The sequence below is a fragment of the Equus asinus genome, chromosome 8, assembly GCF_041296235.1.
Source record: "Equus asinus isolate D_3611 breed Donkey chromosome 8, EquAss-T2T_v2, whole genome shotgun sequence".
Lineage (NCBI taxonomy): Eukaryota > Metazoa > Chordata > Mammalia > Perissodactyla > Equidae > Equus > Equus asinus.
In genome coordinates this window covers 31,719,236-31,740,953 of record NC_091797.1, presented here as the reverse complement: position 1 = coordinate 31,740,953, position 21,718 = coordinate 31,719,236, and the positions used below count along the sequence as shown (strand labels likewise).

The window sequence follows — 21,718 nt, the reverse complement described above, 5'->3', positions numbered from 1 at the left end:
TGCTGCTGAGTAGTATTCCATTGTATATATGTACCACATCTTCTTTATCCATTCATGTGTTGATGGGCACTTAGGTTGCTTCCATGTCTTGGCTATTGTAAATAATGCTGCAATGAACATTGGGGTGCATAGGACTTTTGGAATTGCTGACTTCAAGCTCTTTGGATAGATACCCAGTAGTGGAATGGCTGGATCGTATGGTAGTTCTATTTTTAATTTTTTGAGGAATCTCCATACTGTTTTCCATAGTGGCTGCACCAGTTTGCATTCCCACCAACAGTGTATGAGGGTGCCTTTTTCTCCACAAACTCTCCAACATTTGTTATTCTTAGTTTTAGTTATTTTTGTCATTCTAATGGGTGTAAGGTGATATCTTAGTGTAGTTTTGATTTGCATTTCCCTGATGATCAGCGATGATGAGCATCTTTTCATGTGCCTATTGGCCATCCGTATATCTTCTTTGGAGAAATGTCTGTCCACGTCTCCTGCCCATTTTTTGATCGGGTTGTTTGATTTTTTGTTGTTGAGCTGTGTGAGTTCTTTATATATTAGGGATATTAAGCCTTCATCGGATGTATGACTTGCAAATATTTTTTCCCCGTTAGTGGGCTGTTTTTTTTGTTTCAATCCTGTTTTCCTTTGCCTTGAAGAAGCTCTTTAGTCTGATGAAGTCCCATTTGTTTATTCTTTCTATTGTTTCCCTTGTCTGAGAAGACTTGGTGTCCAAAAAGATCCTTTCAATACTGATGTCAAAGAGTGTGCTGCCTACATTTTCTTGTAGAAGCCTTATGGTTTCAGGTCTCAGCTTTAGGTCTTTGATCCATTTTGAGTTTATTTTTGTGAATGGTGAAAAAGAATGGTCAATTTTCATTCTTGTACACGTGGCTTTCCAGTTTTCCCAGCACCATTTGTTGAAAAGACATTCTTTTCTCCATTGTATGCCCTCAGCTCCTTTGTTGAAGATAAGCTGTCCATAGATGTGTGGTTTTATTTCTGGGCTTTCAATTCTGTCCCATTGATCTGTGGACCTGTTTTCATACCAGTACCATGCTGTTTTGATTACTGTAGCTTTGTAGTATGTTTTGAAGTCAGGGGTTGTGATGCCTCCAGCTGTGTTCTTTTTTCTCAGGATTGCTTTAGCAATTTGGGGTCTTTTGTTGTCCCATATGAATTTTAGGATTCTTTGTTCCATTTCTGTAAAGAATGTCATTGGGATTCTCATTGGGATGGCGTTGAATCTGTAGATTGCTTTAGGCAGAATGGACATTCTAACTATGTTGAAATAAGTCTGTATTCATTTTAATATAGCTTTTAAAAGTTATGCCAGACAAGTTAGGGGAAAGGAATTTTGAACCTCAAAAGTACCAAAAGTCAAAATTTGGATACTAAAGTCAAAATTTTTTCCCCAAACTTTAAATTTACGAAGAATGAATGATAATAGTAGAAGCTTTCTTCTCCCCTCCTCACTCTTGAGGAGATAAGAATTCTCTAGGCAGGAAAAGAAATGTCCTTTAGAAAAGCATTAGAATAAGACAACAATGCAGGTATCTGAGAAGGACCATTAAATACCTTGTCCTTACTGAGGGTTAGTAACAACAGGAAAAGGAATGGGGGTAAAAGCCACAGACATATTTAGGATCCCTAGAACAAGGGTTTACATCACCTCTTAGAAGAAGCCCTGTGCCACTATGGCATGTCAAGGACAGTAGAATGAATATGGTTGCAGGATGTTTCTAGGAAGATAAACCTAAGTCAGTCTCACAGAATCCCTGTGCATCCCTGTGTGCCCTGGGAAACAGCCAAACACCCATCTTCCTAGCCCCCTGCCCCTCACCCCTCCTGGCTAAGGAATGCAGGAGCCCATGAGAGATAAATCCCATGAGGGACAACATTGTTGAGACAATGTAGCAGCAGCTATGGTGCTGCATCCTCCTCTATATTCACTGTCTCCTACTGGAAACTTCTATAAAGGGAAAGGATCATGAGATGACATTCTCTGGTTCCCCTCAGTATGTCCAAGACCGCACTCTTGAGTCTATGTGTGACTTGACTTGGAGTCATTTTGCCCTTTGAAGTCGTTTTAGGCACTTTGCTTCATTCTTTCCACTCTGCAAATACTGTGTCCATACACTGCATCTAGGATGGCATTATTTAATGTATGAAGCTAATCCTGTCCATGCCATCACCATCAGTGAGCTAAAAATATAATTAGGGACAAAAGACAAAATATTAACACATAACTGGTACAGATAATTTGATGCAAAGAACTCTATATCCAAATCCAGGACTCAGTAGTTTATGGCTAGTATTTTAAACTTTATAACACTAGCTAAAGTGTCTAACATTTACGAGCTATATTTTTCTCATCCATATTGTGGGAGTGATAATACTTTCCTTGAAAATCTATTGACAGAATTTGAATAATCTCCATATATAGGCAGTGCTTTATAGTATACAAACACCTAAAGAAGCATTGCTGGTTATATTCATAAGTAATTTATTTAAAAGATTGAATCATATTATTAAAAAAAATCACTTGTGCTTTTCTGAGCCCTTAATGACTTAGGAGATTCAAACAAGGAGCAATAGATGAATTTCTTTTCATATGTTAAATGGAGAAGTTTCTCCTTTCTAGAAGGAGAGAGGCTGATATTGAGTTAGGCTAAGAAAATGGAGTATAGTGGTCAGTGCCAGATGATTGGTGAAGGGGTTGCTAAGAGAACTCTTAGGGAAAGAAGTTATAATATATGACTGGGTTTTTACTGTCTAATAAAATATATGTCCCCTCCATAAGGCCCATAAATTTTTAGTCAAGTTATGTTATATGCAACAAATCTTTATGCATATCTAGTCTGGGGAGAAGATAGGAAAGATTCAAGGAGAAAAAGCTATGATGTAAAAGTAAGAGAATAATTAAAAATGCAGACTTGGAATTAGTAAATGCAGGGAATGTTAACCAAAGATGATCATTATAATGCAGGTAAGAGAGCACAGAGGATTTTCCAGGTAGTGAAACTACTCTGCATGATACTATAATGGTGGATACACGTCGCTATACATTTGTCCAAACCCGTAAGAAGCACACACCAAGAGTGAACTCTACTGTTAGCTGTGGACTTTGGGTTACAATGATGTGTCAATGTAGGTTCCTCAGTTGTAACCAGTGCACCATCTCTCTGGTGGGGAATGTTGACAGTGCGGGAGGCTATGTAGGATGAGGGCAAGGGAGATATGGAAAACCTTTTTTACCTTCTGCCCAATTTTACTGTGAACCTAAAACTGTTCTTAAATAAAGTGTATTTAAAAAGAAAGCAAAAGATCAGTCATTATGATCCCAAGTGTATAAAATAAAAATTTTAGTGTAAGAAAAATGTAGGTCACCTGAAAATCCACAAATTTGCTGAGAATTGTTTTCAACAATAGTATTTCAAATAGATCTTAGGTAAATTTCAATGATTCATGGGGTGAGAATCCAGCATTTTGAAGGTGGTGTGTGTGTGTGAGGAGTTTGTATGTGTGTGCATGTATGTATGTTATTGTCATCTAAGGGTTACATTGAATGGCATTATGATCAGTGTCCCAGAAATATACAAAAGCTGCCCTATTCAGGCTCTATCCCCATAAAGTACTGAGAAAAGCAAATTTAATAATTGTTTCATTTTATTAAGGGATTCATTCATAAAGTCTTAGTATAATTTTAAGAAGCAGAATAAAAATTAATTCAAAACAATAAGAGCAATCATTTCTTTTTAAAAAATGGAAAAAGTTTTCTATTTAGAATCTTAAGTGAAAAGATATTACTTCTGAAAAAGTAATAATAGGGGACTAAAAAGTGAAAAATTTAACAGAAAGTTTGGAAAATTAAGAAAATCTCTGTGAAATGAAAGAGAAGACAAAGCAATATGATATATGGTAGAAAAGAAAAGACACAGAGAATAGACCCAGGAAGTTCAACTTCAACTAACAGAGCTAGAGAGAGAAACAGAGAAAATGAAGGTGAGAAATTATCAAAACAAATAATAAGGGAAAATTTCCCAGATATAATAGACCTAACTCTTTACATAGAATGGGACTTTCAGATATTTAGCAAAATCAATGAAAAAAGACTCATCGCCAAATACATCACTTAAAAAATTTCAGAACCTCAAAGGTTAAAGGAAAATCATAAATTATCCCAGTGGGAGAAAACAAAACAAAACAACCTGACAACAGACTAAAACTCAGAGTGCCAGATACTTCTATCATTAGGATAACATGGAAGGCCCTGAAGTTCTAAAGGAAAATTATTTTCTGTTAATAAATGTATACCTTCTCAAAATCACAATCAGGCATGAACAATGAATAAAAATACTGCTGGTCATGAAAAGATATAAAATTTACCTGCCACACACAGTTTGATTGGAAGTTGGTTAAGGATATGACTTAGTAAAGTGAGGTTGTAAATCAGGAAATAGGAACACACTTGGGGAATGACATCAGCAACATGACCGAATAAGAACATCTCTCCTTCATATCCCCCTCTTAACAACTGGCATTTATCCATGGGCAAAAGTGCCTTTGTGGAAGTTATAAGACCCAGTACCATACACTAAGGGACCCGGGAGGAATCTCACCAACCTGTGCAGCCGGTAACAAGCTGACAGACCTCACTTCCAGCTAGGGACCCTCTAATGGCCTGTGAACTGACTCTAGGCCCTCTGAGCCTAGCCAAGGAGCCCCTGGAGAACACTGTCTTAGACAATCACCCAGAGACAAGAGAGCCTTTGTAGAAGTCCAAGTTTCTAGCAGAGAAGTTCCAGCATACCACTGAAGCAAAGAAATACAAGGTTGGATGCATAGGAGACAGGAAGAGGAACAGTTTGACTTTACCTGCATCATCCCTCCCCCAAGGTGGCACAGCTCAGTGCCAAGAGAGACTTTCTTAACCTGTGATCTCTCCCATGGGGAATGTAAGAGAGTGTGAGTGAGCGTGTAGCTGCCCCAGCAGTGTGGGATGTTGCCAAAGAGGCCCATTTCTCTCTCACTCCATCCAGAGTAGTCAGTCATGAGTTGCATAACTGGGGGTGGGGAAAGGCTGGGAGAGTGGCAGATAGGACTCCTGGAGGACATTGAAGGGGCACAGATCCTATTAACTATGTTGTGGACTCCATCAAGAAGCCCACCCATGAGCCACTGGTGATGCCTCACCAGCATATACCCCCAAATGAACCACAGGCATCCCCAACACTCCATGAATCTTACCCACACAACCCTCAAACTGTGGTTAGCTCCCTGTGCACACTGCTGATAACAGCAAGAGTGAGCTTTGGCAAACTTCTAGTGAGTAGTGCAGAAAGCTGAAATCTGCACAGATCAATAACAAGTAAGGAGACTGAATCAGTAACCAAAAACCTTCTAACAAAATAAAACCCAGATGGTTTCACTGGTGAATTCTATGAAACATTTAAAGAATAATTAATGCCAATCTTTCTCAAACTCTTCCAAAAAATTAAAGAGGAGAGAATACTCCCAACTTCATTTTATAAGACCTCCATTACCAAAAGCCAGATAAGGACACTACAAGAAAGGAAGACTACAGACCAAGGTCCCTGATCAAAATAGATGCAAGAATTCTCAAAAGAATATTAGCAAACTGAATTCAACAGCACAGTAAAAGAATCATGCTCCATGAGCAAGAGGGCCTCTGGGATGTAAACATATTTCAACACATGAAACTCAATAAATGTGATACCCCACAAAATAGATTGAAGGATAAAAATCATATAATGATCTCAATAGATTCAGAAAAAGCATTTGTAAAAAACACATCCTGTCATGATAAAAACTCTCAACAAATCAGGTAGAAGGAATGTACCTCAACATGATAAAGGCCCTTTGTGACAAGCCCACAGCTGACATCATACTCAATAACTAAAGGTTGAAAGCTTTTCCTCTAAGATAAGGAACAAGACAGGGGTGTTCGCTCTCAACAATCCTATTCAACATAGCACTGGAAGTCCTATCCAGAGCAATCAGGCAAGAAAAAGAAATAAAAGGCATCCAAATTAGACAGGAAGAAGTAAAAATTGTCTCTGTTTGCAGCTTATGTGATCTGACTCATAGAAAATCCTAAAGACTACACCATAAAACTGTTAGAACTAATCATTAAATTCAGGAGAGTTGGAGGATACAAAATCATCACACAGATCAGTTGCATTTATAAACATTAACGTTAAGCAAATTATCTGAAAAAGAAATAAAGGAAATAATCCCATTCACAATACTATGAAAAACAAAAAAATACTTAGGAATAAATTTAGCCAAGGTGGTAAAAGGTCTGTACACTGAAAATTAAGACAGTGATGAAAGAAATTGAAGACACAAATAAATGGAAAGATACCCTGTGTTCACAGTTCAGAAAAATTAATATGTCCATGGTTCAGAAAAAAAATGTCCATACTAAGCAAAGCCGTCTATAGATTCAAGGTAATCTTACCAAATTCTAACGGCCATTTTCACAGAAATAGAATAAACAATCCTAAAATTTGTATGGAAGCAGAGAAGACTCCAAAAACTCCAAAGCAATCCTGGGAGAGGAGAACAAAACTAGAAGTATCATATTTACTGGTTTCTATAAATCAGGGGGAAAAAATCTGTAGTAATCAAAGCAGTATGGTACTCACATAAAAACAGACACATAGCCCAATGGAACACAGCTGAGAGCCCAGAAATAAACCCATTGTTATATGGTTAACTAATATATGAGAGGAAGCCAAGCATAATCAGTGGAGAAAACAGTGTCTTCAATAAATGGCGCTGGGAAAACTGGATACTCACATGTAAAAGAATGAAACTAGACCCTTATCTTAGCCCACATGCAAAAATTAACTTGAAATAGATTAAAGACTTAAGCGTAAGACCTGAAACCATAAAACTTCTAGAAGAAAACATAGGGAAAAACTTACTCACAGGGGCCTGGCAATGATTTTTTGGATATGACACATAGGGCACAAGCAACAAAATAAAAAATAAAGAAGTGGGACTATATCAAAATAAACATTTCTGCACAACAAAAGAAGTAATCAACAAAATGAAAATGCAACCTACAGAATGGGAGAAAATATTTATGAATCACACATATGATAAAGGGTTATATCCTAAATACATAAAGAACTCATACAATTTAATAGCAAAAGGGCAAATAATCTAATCAAAAATAGAGAAAGACCTGAACAGACATTTTTCCAAAGGAGGTATTCAAATGGCCAACAGGTACATGAAAAGATACTCAACATTATTAATCATCAGGGAAATGAAAATCAAAACCACAATGAGATATCATCTCACACCTGTCAGAATGGTTATCATCAAAAAGAGAAGAGATAAATGCTGGTGAGGATGTGGAGAAAAGAGAACCCTTGTGCACTGTTGGGGCAAATATACATTGGTGCATCCACTATGGAAAACACTATGGAAGTTACTCATAAAATTAAAAATAGAACTACCATTGGACCCAGCAATTCCACTTCTGAGTATATATATGGAAGAAACAAAAACACTATGTAGAAGAGATAGCTGCACCCCCCTGTCCATTGCTGCATTATTTACAATAGCCAAGGCATGGAAACAGCCTGAATGTCCATCAACGGATGAATGGAGAAAGAAAATGTAGTGTGTGTGTGTGTGTGTGTGTGTGTATACGTGTATATACACAATGGAATACTATGCAGCCATAAAAAGAAGGAAATCTTGCCATTTGTGAAAACATGGATGGACCTTTAGGGAATTATGCTAAGTGAAATAAGTCAGACAGAGAAAGACAAACACTGTATGATCTCACATACATGTAGGATCTGAAAAAAAAAAACTTATAAAAAAAGAGATCAGATTTGTGGTTGCCAGAGGCAGGGAGAGGAGGGTGGGGGAATTAGGCGAAGAAGGCCAAAAAGTACAAACTTCCACTTATAAGATAAAAAGTATTGAGGATGTAATGTGTACAACATGATGACTATAGTAAACAATTCCGTTTATTTGAAATTCCGTATATTTGAAAGTTGCTAAGATAGAAGATCTTAAAATTTCTCATCACAAGGAAAAAAAATTTTTTGTAACTATATGAGGTTATGGATGTTGACTAAACTTATTGTGGTAATCATTTTATAATGTATACATATATCAAATCTTATGCCATACACTTTATAGTTAGACAATGTTATACATCAATTATATCTCAATAAAACTAGAAAAAGAAATAAAATTAAAAAAAATTCGACTCCTATCTTACACCACTCACAAAAATTAACTGGTTTGACACATGGACAAAGAGAACAGATTAGTGGTTACGGGGGAAGGGGGGTGGGGGGTGGGCACAAAGGGTAAAGTGGTGCGCCTGTAATATGACTGACAAATAATAATGTACAACTGAAATTTCACAATGTTGTAAACTATCATAACCTCAATAAAAAAAATTAACTCGTTTGAAAACTTACATGTACAGCCTGAAACCATAAAACTTTTAGAAAAAACTCCTTGATGTTGGTCTTGGCAATGATCTTTTGGAAATGACAACAAAAGCACAAGCAACAAAAGCAAAAATAAACAAGTGGGATCATACCAAACTAAAAAGCTTCCTCACAGCAAAAGAAACAATCAAAAAAATGAAAAGGCAACCTACGGAATGGGAGAAAATATTCACAAACCATCTGTCTGACAAAAAGTTTACATCTAAAATATGTAAGGAACTCTTAAAACTCAAGAACAAAGCAACAAATTATAAAATTAAAAAATGGGCAGAGGAACTGAATACATACAAATGGCCAAAGAAGACATACTAATGGCCAACAAGCACATGAAAACATGCACAACATGGCTAATCATCAGGCAAATGCAAATAAAAAGACATGAGACATCACCTCATACCTGTTAGAATGATTGTTATCAAAAAGACAAGAGACAGCAAGTGCTGGTGAGGATGTAGAGAAAAGGGAACCCTTGGGACTGTCAGCAGGAATGTAAATTGGTACAGCCACTACGGAAAACAGTACAGAGGTTCCCCAAAAATTAAAAATAAAACTACCATATGATCCAGCAATCCCACTTCTGGATATATATCCAAAGGAAATAAAAATAGGAAATTGAAGAGACATCTGAACTCACATGTTCATTGCAGTATTATTCACTATAGCTAAGATATGGAAATAATCTAAGTTTCTGTCAGTGGATGAATAGACAAAGAATATGTGGTATATATACAATGGAATATTATTCAGCCATGAGTAAGAAGGAAATCCTGCCATTTGACTGAAGGTAAGACTAAATACTCACAACTAGTAGGCTGTTCTCTGGTACCCTCATACACTTTTCTCCAAGGTATATACCTACTAAGACACTGCTTCTTTTGTTAGCAAACTTGTCTATAAAGGATGTACCTGTGATTTTGATTAACTTACCAATTAAAGATTACCAAATGAAATCTGGCTATTAAAAAATAGTTGTTTCTATGAAACTGTCCCTGGAAGGAAGGGAAGAAGACTCTGGCCCTCTCATTAAAAAGGAATCTTCTAGCATGGGGCCAGTGTGACAATATCGAACTACATGAATGTCCTGGAATATACTCTACCACTCATCATTATAATAGGGCTTAAGTTTCAACTAGAAAAATCAGATCTCAATGTCTCCCTAAACTCTGAGTCTGGTTCCATCTCTAGCCCTGCCTCTAGTCTCAGCAGGGTCAACAGCAAACAGCTACATATAGACACCAAGGGCTCCCTGGATATTCAACACAAGTCCTTCTCACTTTCCCAAGAGTGTCACTCCCTCTTGACTCCTATGGTGACTGACAATGCCCACTTTGAGGAAGATGACAAAATCTTCACAAAACCTCTGACCACTCAGCATCTTGTTCTGGGCAGATTCAGACTATGATCTTGGAAAGCATAATTCTGAGTGTCAGTATTTGTCCACACATTCATAAGTGCCCGTGTCTGATGACCTGTATTGCAGCCTATGAGACAGGAAGACCCCAAGGAAGTCTAGTTCTTATTCTGATCTCATTAAGGAGAGGGAAGGACCTACCATTGGCTCTTCAGGCCCAATAGGTGGGTAAGAGAGCAGGGATGAGAGGATGCCTGCTCCTCAGTGGCATGGGCTTCCATAAACTCAGAGATAAGCTCCCAGCTTATTTGTCTTAACGACAAAACCCAGAGACTGTGATGGAGACCAACTCTCAGTGTTCAGCACCTGTCAAAGGAGCTACAGTATGTAGTAACCTCCCTAATAACTGGGAAAAGAATGTCATCGGGAATCAACAGGTCACTATATCCACAGGCAAGAGGAGCTCTATCCTCTGATAATGTTGCTCAGCTGTGCCATTAGGTGACTGTGAAGGAGACAAGGAGACGGATGGATGTGAGTCAGCACCCCCAACAAGACACTCTAGAAAAAGAGGGAGCTCTGCCTCTTGGGAGACCTCCATCTCCTTGAGTCTATGATATGAAGAAACAAACTGCCCTTTATGCCACTCACTGTGATGGGGCTCCGGAAGCTACGGTCTTCTACATGGCAGGTGTAGACATCTTCACACTGGGGAGTCATTTACAGCATCAAGATCCAGAAATACTGTTCCCAATAAGGAGGGAGGACAAAGGCTGACTATTTGAATCTCATGTACATGATGTTTTTGAGAGATGTGCATGGTCAATCAGAATCTTTCCTAAGATTATTCAAATGTTGGTAGACACTCTGGAAACACACAACAGAGACAGACACACACACATATACAGAAACAAAGATGAGATAAGATGTGAGGTGATGAAAAAGAGATGCAGAAAATAGAGACAGATGCGAAAAGAAACACAGAGAGATAAAGAGATGCAGACAAATAGTAACAAGTGTGCAGATAGAGAAAAATGAGAGACAGAGGCAGAGATGCAATGAAAGACCAACAAGGACACAAGGAAGACAGAGACAGAGATGCAGACACAGACACAAAAACAGAGACACACATGAGAGAAATATACAAGGACAAAGAGAGACACAGGGAAAGAGGGAAAGGTGCACAGATAGAGATATAACAGAAAGAGAAGAGAGACAAAAGACCTCATTGAATATCTGGATCTAATCACTTCTGAAATGTACTTGACCCCAGCCGTCCTTGGAATATGAGCAAAGTAAACTTGAGTTGGGTTTCTATCATTTGGAACAAAAAATAGTACTTTTATTGCTGGTTATACTTGTTCAAAAACAAAAAATTGACCTCAATGAATGTGACTTGCCAAGATACATTTGAAACATCAGTTTGGTTCTCTGCAACACCAGGGGCCACTATTTCTGTGCCCAGGTAGTTCTACCATGCTTACAGACACAATACTCACCAAACTGGAAGAAAGGCTGGCACATCCTATAAGTGAAAAAAAGTAAGGCCATCTTGTAAGTGAACATAAGTGAGCCCATCTTATTACACTAAATAATGCTTTCTTAGTTGGAATCTTTCTAGCATGTGATCACTATAAATTGCTACACAATTTTCTGTCCCCCATCCTGTGCGTATACCCCTGCTGAGGTGCTCTGATAGCTTTGTTCTTAACAATTTTAATTAATTTTACCAGTGAATAAGAAGGCCTCCAGAAAGAAAGAACACCTATAGAATATTCTTCATCATTGACAAGAGAAAAGAACAATAAGAGATCCTGGAGTCCATCATGTACATTTCTACACCCCCTCCTTACTGCCCATTTTCCCTATATAACTGACTCAAGATTCTGTAATCCTTGAAGATGGGTTTTTGAGACATTAGTGACCCATCTTCCAATTAGCTGGCTAATCTAATTAAACTTCCTTTGTCGATCTCTAACTCATTGTGATTAATTGGTTCAGACTGCAGCAAGCAGAGTGAGCCCGTTGCTTAGTATCAATTGTAAGGCCATTGCACTGAACGTTAATACTAAAGAGCCATGAAGGATGTGATACCGATTTGATTTTCCATCTCCTCTGCTCACCCTCACGTGGCATCCCAAGATCCCTCTAGTTTCTCTTCAAGGAACAAAATATGTTCCTTTGATTCTGTAGTGGTTTACTGCCTCCACCAAGTTAAGAAAGCTCAGGGTACAGATAACTCAGAATCATGTTTAATTATGATAAAAGCTCTATAGTCAGGTAAATGGCTTCAATGTGCTTCTCGTGAACAGCCTGTAGGAGAAGAATGGATCAGAAGAAACCGTTGGGAACCAAGTAGACGCTGCTGGAAGCAACCGCACAGGCAGAGCTCTGGGCTCACTGCAGGAAGTAGTGTTGCAGCCAGATCCTCAGGGCAGAGGTCACAGGACGTGACCTGAAGAATGCATCAGAGTCACTGTAGGACTCTGACCTCAGAGGGGGACAGGCTGTCACAGGCGGCTGGGAATTCTGAGCAAGGACAGGCAGGCATTACAGAAGAGCAAAAACCAATCCCTGTCCAAGTACCCTCAGGTGTCAGTCCAGCAGCCCTGTAAAAGAGAGAGAGAGTGTGATCAGCACATGGCATCCTGCAGGACATTCCCTCTCCCCTCTTCTTGGGGCCCTGCAGCATCAGACAGAGAAAGCTGAGATCTAAAACATATTGTCCCATAGTATCTGTGTAAAAGTGAAATCAGCTAAAGAGGACACGCTACTTCAGCTCCACAGAGATGTGTGGGGGCAGCTGTTATCCTTTAGGGGAATATAAAGACTTCACTCTTTTTAGCAAATTAGATGATAATTCACTTTTGTTCCACCACTAGCAGCTTCTTTCAGGCACTTATAAATGCACACAATCACCACCCACCACTAAGTGGCACAAAGTGGGCATCATCCTGGTGTCTAACAACCAAGACATGGCTCTGACTCCAAGTTTCACAGAAAGATGCCACCAAAGCTATGGCCTGGTTCTAGAAACAACTTCTGGAGATTCCTACAGAAACTGGGTAAAATTCTCCTCTAAGCTTGATCCCAGTAGCTGAGGACAGGCGATGAATTAAAACCATTTTGCCCAGATACACTCACCTCAAGCCAGTCCCTCTTTTACCTGTCCCCACACCCCCCACTGAATCCGAGCAGAAATAGTACCTGCTGGCGAAGGCCCACGAGGTCCTACAAAGAAAGTGATACAGAGAAAGGTCTCATTACACCAACAGCCTGTCCCTCACTCCCTCCACAGGGAAATGAGATATGCAACTTCATTGGAAATTCATTTCCTCCCTACCCATCGACCATAAGGTCTGAACTGCCCTAAGCTAAAATGCCCCAAAATGAATGAAACTGTCCCTAGAAGGAAGGGAAGCCCATGCTCTGACTCTTAAAGGAGGAAGCTTTCAGAAAAGAGGCACTGAGACATGATGAACTGGAAGGAAGTCCTAGAACACACTCCACCAGTCGCCTCTGTGGTAGGGCAACGTTTCAACCAGTAAAATCAGGTTCCAACGTCTCCCCCTAGGTTGTTCCATCTCCTCCCACCACCAGCCCAGCCTCCTTCCTTCAGGGTCAGGAGGAAGAGGCCTCCCCGAATATCTAGAGGCAGAGGACCCCTGAACAGAGGGTCTCAGTCACAGCTCATCTTCCCTGTTTCCCCACAGCGCCTTACCCTTCTTGCTCCTGTGATGGATGATAAGGCCCAGCCCGAGGAAGATCAGCCCCAGCACGAAGCCCCCGATGCCACTCAGCATCTTGCTCTGGGCAGATTCAGACTGCACCCCTGGGGAGCAGAGCCGGAGTGTCAGTATTTCTTCCCCCATCACACAGTATCTCTTTGGGCAGTCTGAAGTCCAGTCTGAGGTACAGGAGGAGGAGGTGCCAGGGGAACCTAGCTCTCCATTCTGACCACCCCTAGGAGAGGAAAGGACCCACCAATCCCTGGACACAGTGGGTCCAAGGTGAGAGAGGGAAGCAGATCCCTGCTCCTCAGGAACACATCTATAATCTTAGACCCCAGGATCCTAGTCACCAGCCACAATAGTCAATCCTTCAGAGCTATTAGGGCTGAGGTCTAGGGAGACAGTGTGTAGTGTGATCTCTCTATTATCTAGAAAGACAATGAAACTAGAGGTACTCTAGTCTCCTGCAATTTCCAGCTCAGTAATGACACCACGGATAAGGGACGGGGATGGGCCAGAGGAAGCTCTGTGCTCTGTCTTGTGGGGCCCACGGTGAAAGGAAACAAACTGCCCCTTACGCCACTCCACTGTGATAGGGCTCTGGAGGCTGGGGTGCTCCACGTGGCATGTGTAGACATCTCCTCGCTGGGGAGTCATTTCCAGCATCACGAGGATCTGGAAGGTCCAGTCCCCATTCCTAATAAGGGGGGTGGACACAACACCGGCTGTCTCCTCCTGGTCATTCCGGAACCACCGAACTTTGATCTGGCCCGGATAGAAATCTGTCACGGAGCAGACCAGCAGGTTGTGGTGGTTTAGAGCCTCTGTTCTGGATGGGGAGATGGTCACTGTAGGTTTCACTGAGGGAAATAACCGACAGACAAAGACATAGTGAGATGTGAGACCATACAAGTCTCCCCATGGGGAGAGTCCTTTGCACCAGAGTGGAAAGATCCCTAGAGTCCAAGTCTTGGATTAGGACCTGAGCGTGGCCACTTTACTAGCTGAATAAACACATTAGTCATTTAGTTTTCAGAGTCTCAACAAATGATAGTATTCATCCCATGGGAGGTATTCTGTTTACTAATTGATAAAAATGAACCACTTAAAAGTGATAAATTGCAATTCTATACAGGCCACTATTCACAGAATTTTTAAAAAATGAAAATAATAAACCTGGACTTCTTTCCCCACACCTGTTGATGGTTATCGTCAGGATTAGCTCCACTGACTTACTCTAGGGCAGTGACACTGTTTTCTGTTAGTCCCAGTGCTCCTCATAGCAGAGAAAATACAGCAGCTTTGACTCTCTCCTGCTGGCCAGGACACCATCGGCACAAGTCACGGCCCCAAGAATAGTAACATTGACCGAGAATTAAGAATTTATAGACATTTCTATGTCCAAAAAAGTCAGAACACAGTGACCATGACACCCTTCCTACAAAGCAGTGCTTCTCAAACAGGGTACATTCCATAATTCTCAGCCTGTAATACTAACAAAATTTGAGAGCAAGAGCACTTCTTACAAGCTGCTGATCAACAAAGCATCTCTCAGCTTTTAACCTGACCTTCGCTCAGGTGCTATTCTATGGAGAACTCCCCACAAACATGTGTATTCATAAATACATGAACTTCCATCTCCGCATCATATATGCCACCTGTATTTTATTCATTCGTTGATTCACTTATTGACTCATTCAACAAACACAAATCTGACAAGCACTGGGACTCCAAAGGTAAACAACAGACCATGGTCCCCGCCCTTACAGAACTCGCAATGTAGTAACAGAGGCAAAAAAAAAATGAACCTTATTTCAAAAGTGCATGATTTTGGAAGGAAAAGAAAGGGAATCTTGGGGCCAGCCCAGTGGTGCAGCGGTTAAGTGTGCACGCACCGCTTCGGTGGCCCAGGGTTCACTGGTTCAGATCCCGGGTGCGGACATGGCACCGCCTGGCAAGCCATGCTGTGGTAGGCATCCCACATATAAAGTAGAGGAAGATGGGCATGGATGTTAGCTCAGGGCCAGTCTTCCTCAGCAAAAGAGGAGGATTGGCAGAAGTTAGCTCAGGGCTAATCCTCCTCAAAAAAAAAAAAAAGAAAGAAAGAAAGGGAATCTTGAAAACAAACAGCACTGATAAACACCACATTTGCCCATGCCTTGATTCCTTTATCTTCTCAGATTGCTACTCAAGGTCAAATACAACACACCTTTTTCTACCTATTTTACACATCTTCTCCTTTACCTCTCCAGCCATTTTATTGTATCTCTCTTATTCCTTTAGTGAGAAACTAGAGTAAACATTTTATGTGTTTTATTTATTTGCTAATATATTACATTCTCTCAATTTCATTTTTTTCCTAATTTTCTTTTAACATTCAAGTTTAATTACTAGCTGCCTACCCTACTCCATCCCCTTGCTATTAAGAATTACTTCCTTGTTCTGAAGTCAGACATTATTATCATGAATGTTCTCTATAGAAAATATTCTGAGATTCTTGCAGAGGTTGGCCTGGGTTACTGAGGATGTAATGTAAACATGAAAGTGTAACTGGGACTTGCTGAGGTCAGTGGACAGACTCTGCACCCTGATTAAAGGGCACCTATGAGCCATCATCTGGAAGGAATCATGCTTTCAGTGTGGACTTTAAGTGTTGTTCAGGTTCACCTTCCTGGAATCTGACTGAAATCATGGTCAGCTATATGAACATATGGATTTATAAAATTTGCTAATCTTAAACAGATTGGGAGTAAAAATAGAGGGCGCAAATTAAAGGGAAAAACATGAGAAACGTTTTTATGAAAAAAGAACTGAAAGAGCAAAAATATAAGTACTTGGCGGCATTAGGACGTGGGTCAGAAGGCAAGAGAGTGTAAAGTCAGCTAAAAGTGACGTGAACGTGCATAGGTAACACTGTGGTCAGACTAGGATTAATCACTGAATTCTCAATTCCCTGAAAGTATCATTTTTGTCACACCAACGTTGAAAATAGGCAAGAACAGACTCCTATTGCTGCTTCTGGTCATAACAGGCTTTAATGAGGCTTTGCTTCCATTAGACTCTATATACGGGTAGTAGAGAACATGACTGCTGTGTATTTGGGGAGGCTTCAGGACCTGGTGAATAACTGTGGACTGATCACTTTAAGTGTTTATTATGTACCACTATTAGCATATTAAAGTGGTGATGCTAATCCCTAACACATAAAGTAGTTGTGAAATTAAATGGAGAAATATAGACAGTGTTTCCTAAGGTAATTGTCTAGAAATAAGTGCTCATTAAATGATTGTGATTAACTTTCAAAACGTCTACCCCTGAAGTGGATGATAATATTGAGGGAGGGGTGCGGCGGAGGGGGGAGGATAGGCAGGGTCCAGACCAAAAGAAACCTGAAACAATTTTTATTCAATAATGTAATAGTATCAAATTATGTATTCCAAAACTTCAGCTCTTTCTATTGCGCTATTTGTTGAGCTTTTCTAAGGAATTAAAATTCTGCCTTACATCATTTAAGTGTTGTTCCTATTTTTAGCAAATATTTTTTCCTCAGACTTTGTATTTACAAATTCTAAATTATTAGATCAAAATCAATAAAAGTTTATTTTAAAGCACTAGGCAAAATAGTAAAGAATAAGCAATAAAGTCAGTTTTTAAGGCTCTACTAACCTGTTTTCTTTTGAGCCTAAGTGGAGGGACAGCTGAGTACATTTATTCATTAATTTCACAAAGTTTATTGAGCTCACACTGTGTCACTCAACGTGTCGGGTCCTAGATATACAGGGATGATTAAGATAGTTCCCTACCTCAAGGAGTCCAGGACTAATGATAGCCATTTAAGGAAACAATTAAGATGAATAATAATTCGTAAGCAAAACGTCAAAATATATTATGTCACGACTGTACAACCACGAGTGCAAGGTGCCCTGGCTCAGCTGTGAACCAGCCCCATCTCCACCAGGCCAAGACCCTCAAGCTTCGCAGCCCCAGGAGCTCTGCACTACGGACACACGGACACACGGGGAGACCCCACAGCACGGCTGCGGGCGGGGAGGAGGGAGGGCGCTCTGCACAGGGCTCTGCTCAGACGAGCGTGAGGAACCAGGAAGCGCACACACCGCGAGCAGCAGGCGGGGATGCGCAGAATTAGTGGAAACAAGAGAGGAGAGAGTGAGGCCACACTGGGAGGCCTGGTCCGCCTCTGGGGGAACGTTCCAGCGCAGCTGACCTCGGTCCCCCATGCTGCCCTCGGCCCCGCCCCTCCGCCGCGGGACGCCCCCGCCTCCCTGTCCCCTCCGTGGGCCCCGGGCTCCGGCCCCAGAGGCCGCCCCGCCCTCCCCGCGCGGAGGTGGACGGGCCAAGGGTGGCCCCGCAGAGGGCGGGCGCCGGGCGCTCACCTCGGCGCTGCAAGGTCGTGAGGGCCTCCGCCTGGTAGTTGTGTCTGCACACCGTGTCCAGCTCGGCCCGCGTCTGCTCCAGGACGTCCTTCTGCCCGTTCCAGTACTCGGCGTCCGGCCGCCCCGCCTCAGTCAGCGCCCGGTACTCCCCCACGTCGCTGTCGAAGCGCACCCACTCCTCCCGGTTGTAGATGTATCTGGTCACGTGCCGCACCCGCTCCGTCCCGTTGGTGAAGTAGCACAGGCCCTTAAGCTGGATCACGAAATCCTCTGCGGGGAATCACCGCCCGTCAGTCAGGCCACAGCCCCGCAGCCCAACGCAGCAGCCGCTGTGCCGGCCGCGTTCTGGGTCGCAGGCAGTTGAGTCGGATAAACCTAAAGCAAGGCCGCGACCTCTGGTTCCCGCCCAACCCGGCCCTGCGCCTCCTGATCTGAACCTGGCCCCAGCCCAGAGGCCTGCTCTCCCTGCGGACCCCCCACCCCAGGCTGAGGGCTTCCAGAATCGTCTTCCTATGAGGAAAGGAAAGCCCTGTCTCTAAGGGCAAGCCCTGGGACCAGAGAACTGAGTACAGAGGGCAGTCGGGTTAGGAGGAATCAGGAGGTTCTCACATGAAATCCCATTTTCCATAGAATTCCTCAGAGACAAACAAGTATCCACATAAGCACAAGAGCTAAAGGGAATGACAAGAACAGTCTAGAATTAAGCTTGTCCTCGTCCTGACAAGCATGTTTTTTTGGTCCCTGGGCAAAGTGCCTCCCTTCTCAAGCCTGGATTTACACTGAGTTTCTGCCACCCTACCCCACCCCACCACAGTGTGAGGTTCGTCATTCCTGTGTGGTTAGAAGAGATGACACCTCCCCAGTCCTAGAAAGGGGCATTTTATTCATAGAAAGAGCACAGATGTTCAAATTGGATAAATTGGATTCCAATTAAACTGCGCCAATTACCAGCTTGGGCAGATTACTTGACAAACTATCTATATCCTAAGTATAATTGTATAAAAGGAAATCATAATACCTACACGTGGGACTGGGAGGGGAGGGGCGGTTAGGGAGATTCAGAGAGAATTTATATAAAGATACTAATCTGTCTGAAGTGAATGGTTTCTCAATCTGTATTATTTTCCTTCTTCACATTCTCCTTTCTCCTAAATCTAGCACACCATCAACTCAAGCCATGAATCTCATTCAAGTCACTATTTGACCATAAATCAGTGAAACTTGAAGTTAAGACTCCCTGTCTGTGGTCACCTTGTCAGCTTCATTCAAATACCAAGAATTTGCCTCTACCAGCCCTCCACTCAGAGTCAGGAGTGTAGAGTCCTTTTCCTCAAATAAAAGACTACAGAGACCGCTGCAGCCCTACATTTCCGCAATCCAGAATCCCATAGTATTTAGTCCAGACCCTGAAGTGACAAATCCTGCTGCATCTTCTTTGGAGAAATTCATATCTTCAAAAATAACCCCATGCTCACTTGGTCCTGGCACTAGTGGTAGATGCTCACTTTGTGTCCTCCCCATTATAACATCCCCAGGCTTCAGCTTGTGGGATGGGGACCATCCTCAGCTCATCATTAGAAGGTGGAAATGAGAATGTAACATAGCTCTCTTTCCCAAAGAGAGGGAAAGGGTGACTAAATACTGTATTCTGAGATCATAATAACCCCCACACCCCAGCCCAAGCGTCCCTCAGAGCCTGTTCCCCAGAGTGGTGGATCTGGAGAGCAGCTGCCCTGCACTTACTTGGAGAGTCTCTGCCTTCAGCCACCGGGATGCTCAGCACCACCAGCGTCACCATCACAGCTGCTGTCCAAAGGCCTCTGGGCATCTGCAGAGCCATCTTCCCAGACATAATTTAGAACAGAAGAAGAAGTAATGGTAGGCAACACAGCTCGCACCTGATGGATCTGAGGTATCCACTTCAGAGAATAAAGACCTGTGAAGCTTCCATGCACAATATGATTGGAGAGTCCCTAGGAAAGGAACCAATCAGCACGGGAGCTGAAGGACCTCATCTGTCTCTGGGCAGACATTTTTTATGAAGGTTCTCAATCCACCCCGTCACTGTTTCTCCAGCGAACTGCACTGGATGAACATTGGAGGTGAAGATTCTCTCTCAGTTGTAGAAGATCTGAAGATTGAATGTCTTAGGGGATTAAAGAACCAGAAAAAAAAAAAATGATTCAAGAGTAGACCTCTTTGTGATATTTATTTAAAACCTATTGTACTTGGGATTTTTTTTGCAGGGGAAAATAAATGGGGATCAAATTTCAGAGGAGAAAATATTATTGTCCCAGAGATGTTCATTCCTATTATCTTGGACACTGTGAGGAGCCTTAAGTTGTGGTGGGAGGAGCAGAGTTAGAAGGAAATGGTTTGGAGCTGCAGTTCTACACTAAGGGGCTTTATGAGGGTCAACAAATGACTGAACCTCTTTTTGCCTCAGGCTTCTCTTTGTAAAATGTGGATCATGCTTCATGCATTTTATACCTACATCTTCACATGTACAAACATAAGTGTAACATGACTTGTTTAATGTTGCAAGATATTCCTCAGAGGCCATGTGTAACTGTTGGGAGTATCAGGTTAATATGTGGAGGAAGAAAACAAGCAAAAAACATCTACACCCAGCCCTGCTGGTAACAGATTTTTCATTATGCAAGAATCTATTGCATTCGTGCTCTTTGAAGGAAGTATTTGAAAAGTTGACTTTTCTCTTATAAGCTCTTCAGCTGCTTAAATCCTCCCTGAACCATGAAACAGGCTCACCTGATGTCAGCAAAGCCGCAATCCACAAACACGCACAGCGTTTGGACACAGTTGCCTTTAGTTTTGAGGGCAGAGAGCGAAAGATGTGGAGAAGCATTTCCTGGGGCTTGAGTAGTGTTATCGCGGGAACGGTTGTTGAACAGATGTACTGTGCCAGTCCTCAGCATTAAATCTTGAATAGCAGAAGTATCAATGTGTTCTTTTAAATAAAAGTGTTAATAAATTTATATTAAATTAATAAATTTAATAAATAAATGTGTTTACCAGGCTCCTCTTGCCCATGACTAGGGACAATACTAAATGGTTATGGAGTGATTAGAACAGTGTCTGGCAAACATCAATAAAGAAGACAATAAGTACCTCCTTCTCTCTTCTCTTCCTCCCTCTCTCTCTTCCCTGTGTTTTATGTTCTCCTTTTAAAATAGAGGACAGGATCTAAAAGCAGAATATAAGGAGTTTGCCAGGTAAAAAGAAATAGGGAAGAGGCAACAAAAACAAGCTTCCATTAGTGGCACATGGAGGCAGTGAGTTTCTCCAATATTCTGTATGAGGTGCCTAGTTCCACAGCACCTGAGACTGGGATATTTGCCCCTGGTCTTCCACCAGCGGTGGTGCATCAGGATCAGGATAACTCCAGACTAAAGAGAGTTTCCACCGTGGGGTGGAAGCATAAAGGAGGAACATCAAACTCAGACCTGGAATAGGGTTGGGGGCCAGGAAGAATGATCACAGAGGGACCTTGAAGGTGCCTCAGTTCCCTCTGCCCCACCTCAGGGTCCCTCAGAATAACAGAGGCCTCTGGCCCATGCCCTCCCTCCTGTCCTAAGGGGGAAACTCCCCTCAGTTCTGTTCTGGGGCTGTGCAGTGGAGGCTGCGTCAGACCTGGGGATTTCCCAGCCTCAAAGGCCTCTTCACACAGACTTTTCAACTAGCAACAAAAGTGTCACCTTAGAATCTTTTTTCTGATTGGCT

At 41.8% G+C, this 21,718-nt stretch overlaps 1 protein-coding gene across 1 annotated transcript; it reads right to left on the bottom strand.

Annotated features, from left to right (window-relative positions):
* Positions 1-12,082: 12,082 nt before the first annotated feature.
* LOC106830298 (HLA class II histocompatibility antigen, DQ beta 1 chain-like) lies at positions 12,083-20,061 on the bottom strand. Its single transcript, XM_044776362.2, has 6 exons — positions 19,721-20,061; positions 17,978-18,247; positions 14,162-14,443; positions 13,574-13,684; positions 13,060-13,083; positions 12,083-12,461 (listed from the first exon to the last, which is right to left on the bottom strand). Exons 1-6 carry the CDS (start codon positions 19,827-19,829, stop codon positions 12,448-12,450), a joined length of 810 nt encoding a protein of 269 aa, XP_044632297.2. The 5' UTR covers positions 19,830-20,061; the 3' UTR covers positions 12,083-12,447.
* Between the last annotated feature and the right edge of the window lie 1,657 nt (positions 20,062-21,718).

What these genes read in the sequence shown, in the direction of transcription:
- LOC106830298 (XM_044776362.2), bottom strand. Translation starts at nt 19,829, where the DNA reads ATGTCTGGGAAGATGGCTCTGCAGATGCCCAGAGGCCTTTGGACAGCA. An exon ending in TGAAGGCAGAGACTCTCCAA is followed by an intron (nt 18,248 to 19,720) that starts GTAAGTGCAGGG and finishes GATTCCCCGCAG; the next exon opens with AGGATTTCGTGATCCAGCTT. An exon ending in CCCTATCACAGTGGAGTGGC is followed by an intron (nt 13,685 to 14,161) that starts GTAAGGGGCAGT and finishes TCTGCTCCCCAG; the next exon opens with GGGTGCAGTCTGAATCTGCC.